At 48.5% G+C, this 6,979-nt stretch overlaps 1 protein-coding gene across 1 annotated transcript in view; it reads left to right on the top strand.

The window, feature by feature from the left end:
• The window catches only part of Ptafr (platelet activating factor receptor), an 18,883-nt gene extending 13,172 nt beyond the window's left edge, over positions 1 to 5,711 (top strand). The window contains exon 2 of the mRNA XM_005353122.3: positions 3,162 to 5,711. Within this exon, the coding sequence (XP_005353179.1) occupies positions 3,208 to 4,233 (1,026 nt within the window). The 5' untranslated portion in view covers positions 3,162 to 3,207 and the 3' untranslated portion in view covers positions 4,234 to 5,711. The remainder of the gene's footprint in view (positions 1 to 3,161) is intronic.
• Positions 5,712 to 6,979: the final 1,268 nt, after the last annotated feature.

Here is a 6,979-nt window from a genome sequence, read left to right as displayed (position 1 = left end):
GCCTGGTCTACAAGAGCTAGTTCCAGGACAGGCTCCAAAACCACAGAGAAACCCTGTCTCGAAAAACCAAAAAAAAAAAAAAAAAAAAAAAAATCCCAAAGCCCACTCCCCCGCCCCCCAAAAAAATCTGATCAAAAACAATGTAGAAGAGGAATGGATTTGCTTGGCCTACCCTCGTCTGCCATTGAAGAAAGTCAAGGCGGGAAGCTGAAGGCAGAGAGCAGCTTGCTATTCCACAGCCTTATGTCCAACTGGAGGAACTTACTTCAAGGTCAAAGAACCACAGAGGGTGCTGCTTGCTGGTATCTTCTGTCTAGGGGTTGGTTAGGGGCACGGAGAGCTGAGTCTTTCTACATCAATTAACAATCAAGACAAGGTCCTATAGACATACCCCCAGGCCAATCTGGTCTAGGTAATTTCTCTATTGAAGTTCTCCGACAGGGGACTCTAGGCCGGTCAAGTTGGGGAACTAACCAGAATCTGTGGCTTCAAGGTCGAGCCCTTGCCTAGCCTTGGTTTCTATCAGCATTCAGAAGGACGGTAGGAAGGAAGGTAGAAAGAGAGGAGGAGAGGGAGGGAAGGAGAGAGAGCAAGAGCCTTCTAGGCAGCCTGAGGATTTTGAAACTGTGAGGTCTGGATAGGTCTGAAGTCCTCCCAGAGCAGCCACTCTAGCCAGAGACTGTTGGGAAGGTGGCCCAGGGTGCAAGCGGAGTGGCAGCTGGAGGGCTGGAGGTCAGGGCAGGGGACATGTGGTGGCTTCCCTCAGTCCTGGCACCATGCACAAAGCACATCTCTCTTGCAATGTTCGCACCATCCTCGTCTAGGTTTTCTCAGAAGTGCTCCCTGTTTCCCCATCTCTTTGTTCTTCCTGTCAGGCCTCCATTTGCTCTTTGTGTGGTGGCTCCCTGAATTCCTTCAGCTGTTCTCCTCAGGGTGTGCTCCCTGAAGCAAGGCTTTGCTGTGCTCTTCAGTATGCCCAAAGGGAGTCGGCGCGCAGAGATATTTGTTGGACGGATGGATGGACTGATGGATGGGGGAACAAATGGGTTTGAGATCCAGACCACACTGTTTTTTTCAATAAATAGTGTGTGTGTGTGTGTGTGTGTGTTATAGGCATGTGAGTGTAAATAACCCTGGACTGAGTTACAGGCACTTGTGGGTCACCCACAAGGGTGCTGGGAATAGAATTCAAGTCAGGACTCCACTTTGGAACAGAGGTGTGACCTTGGCTAAGTGACACCCACTCTGCAGCCTTTATAGAATAAAGGGAGAGACGTAGCTTTGAAGGAGCATGGACAGTGGGGGAACTATGGAGTAGAGTCTGAGAAGTAGGGTAAAGGATTATTTCATTTCATTTCATTTCTTTTCTTTATTTTTGAGGCAGACTCTCACTGTGTAGCTCTGGCTGGCCTTGTTCAGTTCACGGAGATCTGCCTCCCTAGCGCTAGGATTGAAAGTGTGTGCCACCATGCTTAGCTTTAATCTTTAATGTATCTAGATTATTGTTTTAAAATAACTCCAGGATACTTTTTTGGTGGGAGCCGTGTTTGAGACAGGATCTAAGGCAGCCCAGGCTGTTCTCAAACTCACAGTGCAGCTGAGGATGACCTTGAACCTCCTGCCTCTGCCTCCCAGATGCTGGAACTGCACACCTGTGCTTCCGCCTGTAGCCACCGAGCTAACATCAGGATTTTTTAAAGATGGAGTTGTAAGATAGTGAGTGAGAATAGGAGCCATGCTTTCACTCCTCCAGCCTTCCCTAATATTACAGACCTCAAATACAGTTCTCAAAACAGAGAACTGATTTTTTTTTTTTTCAGTTCTGGAGGTGGAAGCCAAGATAACAAGTATCAGAGTGAGTATTCCCTCATAGAGCTTCACTCCCAGCCCCAGGAAGTTCATGTTAGGCAATATTAATAATTAAATTATGGCTGTCATTTGAAATTTATCAGATTTTTTCTCTAGTTAAACCTTTACTCTGTTCCAAGATAAAATCCAGGATTCTAAATTGCATTTAGTCTCTCTGTTTCTCTTTCTCTGACTCTGTCTCTGTCTCTCTCTGTCTCTCCATCTCTCTGTCTCTCTCTCTCTGTTGCTGTGTGTGTGTGTGTGTTTGTGGTGTGTGTGATTGTGTGATCTATTTATGTTTTGAGACAGAGTTTCACGCTATAGTCCAGGCTAGTCTTCAACTCTCTATGTAGCCCAGGCTGGCCTGATATTCACTTAACCCTCTTGCCTCAGCCTCCCACGTGCTGAGATTACATATGTGAGTCACCGTGCCTGACCACATCGATGTTCAATCTCCGATAATCTTCGACAGTTCCTCAGGCTTTCTTTGTCTTTCGTGACAATGACTCTTGAATAGGCACTGGCCAGTCATATTGAAGGATGTTTATAGTTTCGGTGTGTTGGGTTTTGGGTGGAGTAGGAGGGTAGGCTGGAGGTCCAACCCTTGGTCACATGCATGCCAAGCAACAGACCACTGTGCTATAGCTGCTTATCTGTTGAATGGATAAGAAAAATTGGGGCAGAATCTCATTATGTAGTTTAAGTTGTCCTAAAACTCCTTTCCTAGACCAGGTTGGCTTCAAAACCATGGTGATCTTCCCGCCTCTGCCTGTCAAGTGAATTCCACTGCAGGAGTGTACCCCAAGGCCTATCCTAAAACGTTTTGCAATATGGACTTTTTAATACCCTTTTTATTTTATTTATTTTATGCATGTGAGTGTTTGTCTGCATGTCTGTGCACTGTGTGTGTGCCTGGTGCCCGGTGCAGGTCCAGAAAGGGCATCAGGTCCCCTGGAACTGGAGTTACAGCACATACGTACACCAGGTGTACAGCACACACAGAGGCACACACACAGAAATCAGGTGACTAGTACAAGCAGTTCTTGGCTTCTTCCATGTATGTCCTGGGGATCCAATCAGGCTACCAGACTCGGCGTCAGGCGCCTCTAGTCACTGAATCATCTCATAGGCAGCTAACTGTATTTATGTAGGCTCTGCCTTCATCAACTCTCTCTTAATCCTTGGGATTACATTTCAACATGAATTCTAGAGAGGTCCCCAACATTCAAACTGTAGCAAAGAGCCTTGCAATTTGAGGTAGAGGATTCCCTCATTGACTGTTTATTAACCAGAATCTTTGCATGCTCTTCTAGGCATATACAGCACCCCATGATCAGGTGACCCTTCCAGCCCAGAGCAATGGAGCAAAATGAATCCTCCCGTGTGGATTCTGAATTTCGATACACCCTCTTTCCGGTTGTTTACAGTGTCATCTTTGTGTTGGGGGTGATTGCCAATAGCTATGTGCTATGGGTCTTTGCCCGGTTGTACCCTTCCAAGAAACTGAACGAGATAAAGATCTTCATGGTGAACCTCACCGTTGCCGACCTGCTTTTCTTGATCACCCTCCCGCTGTGGATTGTCTACTATTACAATGAAGGCAACTGGATTCTACACAAATTCCTGTGCAACCTGGCTGGCTGCCTCTTCTTCATCAATACCTACTGTAGTGTGGCCTTCCTGGGTGTCATCACTTATAACCGCTACCAGGCAGTGGCCTATCCCATCAAGACTGCTCAGTCCACCACCCGCAAGCGTGGCATCTCTTTGTGCGTGGTCATTTGGATATCCATCGTGGCTACTGCATTATACTTCCTGGCCACGGACTCCACCAACGTGGTTCGCACAAAAGATGGCTCAGGCAACATCACCCGCTGCTTTGAGCACTATGAGCCGCGCAGTGTGCCGATCCTTGTGGTTCACGTCTTCATCGCATTCTGTTTCTTCCTCGTCTTCCTTCTCATCCTCTACTGCAACCTGGTCATCATCCACACGCTGCTCACGCGGAAGGTACAGCAGCAACGCAAACCTGAAGTGAAGCGCCGGGCACTGTGGATGGTCTGCACTGTCTTGGCGGTGTTCATCATCTGCTTTGTGCCCCATCACATGGTCCAGCTGCCCTGGACCCTCGCAGAGCTGGGCTACCAGACCAACTTCCACAAGGCTATTAATGATGCTCATCAGATCACCCTCTGCCTCCTCAGCACCAACTGTGTCTTAGACCCTGTAATCTACTGCTTTCTTACCAAGAAGTTCCGAAAGCACCTCAGCGAAAAGTTTTACAACATGCGCAGTAGCCGGAAGTGCTCCCGGGCCACTACTGACACGGGCACCGAAGTGATGGTTCCTGTTGACCAGACTCCTGTCATGTTGCTAAAAAATTAATCTCTGTCTTATTAAAGACAGACCCAGAGTCTCCTCTTCCGTGGACCTCACAGCCTGAGCTGGGAGGCGAGAGGTTTCTGCTTGTGGACAACCCCTCTTGGGACCATGGCGGACCACTGAGGGCAGAGGTTCCTTTCTCACCGAGACGCTGGTTGACGGCACTGCCAGCATGTTGGAAAATACCGAACTTGAATGCTCCTTTTTACTCATCTGTGGGTTAATACTAGCGACTGTGGCTGATGGCTTCATCCAGAGATTTTTGAATCTGACATCCCGGATAGGGCCAAACCTTGGGCTTAGACTCTGAGTTACCCAGTTCTTCCGACTGGGGCCGCAGCCGTAGTATTTATTGGGCACTGCCTCCTGCTGCAGGCAGGGGAGGAGTTATGGGCGAGCATCGCTTCACTGGTCCCGTGGAAGATCTTTGTGGGAACAGTAGGTTTAGGATGGCGCCCTGCTTTCTCCACCCCCAGGTACAAGGTCTCTGTGAGACTTTTAGAGGAAGTGGTTTGATGGAAGCCTCTGATGACCCAGAAACTTATCTCAAATGTAACCAGAGGAAATAATACAAAAGCTGACCAGAAGCTAGGATGGGAGCGGATTTCCCGAGGCAGCTGAGTTTCCAGCCAGGCCTGAGAGTCTAGGAGAGAGATGGCTCCCTCAGGACACTGCAGTTTCAACTGCGGGCAGGCGCCAGCTTCTTTTGGTGACCCCTGAACACCTGATGGTGACTTTTTGACAAGTGTGTTAGTCACACTTCACTCGCTGTGCCCAGTCCTTCTGTCAGAAACAACCGACGGAAGGAGAGATTTATTTGGCTCACAGTTTCAGAGGACTTCACTCCATCACGGCAACCAAGGCCTGCTGGGGCAGCTCAGACTATTGGTGGCAGGAACAGTAGGCAGAGGTTGTTCATGTGGCAGTGAGCCAGGAGACAAAGCAGCCCTTTAAACTGGGGCTGGGTACAATCTTCAGAAGCCCTGCCAGCTGTCCATTTCTACAGCCGGGTCCTACCTCCTCCCGGTTCCACAGGCTCCCACAATAACACCAATAATGGGAGAATGAACACAGAGACCGCGGCCCTGGGCCAGTGAGATCAGGTAAAGGCACTTGCTGCTAACACGGACAATCAGAGTTGGATCCCAGAACCCACATGGTGGAACGGGAACAGACTTCTGCAGGTTGTCCTTTGACCTCTTCATGCATGTTGTGTCATGCACATGCCCTGCCTCCCCCATATACACATAAATATACGTACAAAATAATGCAACAGAGCAAGACAAACACGGCCCCGTGGAGGTGCAGGGTATTTCAGATTCAAAATACATGAACTATTACATTCACACGAGGTCCTCTCCTGCTCTCTAAACAGGAGCAGGAATGGCAGACTCAGAACTCTGAGAAATTTTCCTGGTTCTCTGAGCCTTGTGTTCCTTAAAAAACATGTTCTTGGGCTGGAGAGATGGCTCAGTGGTTAAGAGCATTGCCTGCTCTTCCAAAGGTCCTGAGTTCAATTCCCGGCAACCACATGGTGGCTCATAACCATCTGTAATGAGGTCTGGTGCCCTCTTCTGGCCTGCAGACATACACACAGACAGAATATTGTATGCATAATAAATAAATAAATATTAAAACAACAACAACAAAAACCATGTTCTTGGGGGCTGAGAGATGGCTCAGTAGTTAAGAGCACTGACTGCTCTTCCAAAGGACCTGGGTTCAATTCCCAGCACCCACATGGCAGCTCACAACTGTCTGAAGATCCAGTTCCAGGAGATCTGACACCTTTACACCAATGTGCATTAAATAAATCATAAAAAATGTTTTTTTTAATGTTCTTCCTTCCAGCTAGGGTCTCCTTCCAGCCAGTGTCCCCTTCCAGCCAGTGTCCCCTTCCAGCTAGTGTTCCCTTGACTTTGGGTCAGTTGATTCCTGTCTGTCAGACAAACATGGGGCTTGTTCCAATAAGCTGGTAACCTGCTTGGGTTTGGGGTGATGGCCATGGGCTGTCCCTAGCTGAAGGTGACTACGTAGCTAAAGCAACACACTTGAACTTTGGCATCTTACAAACTCAGGCTCAAGGCTCATCTGTGCTTGGTGCTGTCTAGGAAGTGGGAATTTGACTTTCTGCCTCTTAGTGTTATTAGCTGGGAGGTGCGGCCTACCTCGCGGGGCTGTTACCAATGAGCAGAGCTTGCTCAGCTGACTCTTGATTGCTCATCCCTGATGCTCCCCGCGATCCTCTGATAGGAACTGAAGGAGTGAGAGTTGGACATGCGGATTCGGGATGCTGTTTGGGGATTTACAAGCCACGGACTGAAGTCAGTTAAACTCCAGAGCTGTGACCATGTCTGTGCGTAAAGTGAGTGGGTGGGGTGGCCACCTGGGCAGACAAATGGCTTTTCAAAGAAGGCAGATGTGCTAGGCAAAGCAGAGGCCAGAGAGGAACCATTTTCAGTGGTTCTCAATCTCCCTCATGCTGCGACCCGCTTCATACAATTCCTCATGTTTTGCTGACCCCCAACCATAAAATTATTTTCATTGTTACTTCATAACTAATTTTGCTACTGTTATGAATCATAATGTAATGTAGATATTTATGGAGAGAGAGGTTTGCCAAACTGCTCTCGACCCCACAGGTTGAGAATCACTGCACTGAAGCCCGGAGAGACGAGAAGACACAGCCTCCTGGGGCCAGAGGGCATTCCTGCATGCTTTCGCTTGAGTCCCGAGACATTTTCTTGGC

This window comes from Microtus ochrogaster, chromosome 10, assembly GCF_000317375.1.
Source record: "Microtus ochrogaster isolate Prairie Vole_2 chromosome 10, MicOch1.0, whole genome shotgun sequence".
In the NCBI taxonomy this organism is placed as follows: Eukaryota; Metazoa; Chordata; class Mammalia; order Rodentia; family Cricetidae; genus Microtus; species Microtus ochrogaster.
Note: the sequence above shows the minus strand (reverse complement) of the source record. Positions and strands in the feature narration are given on the sequence as shown.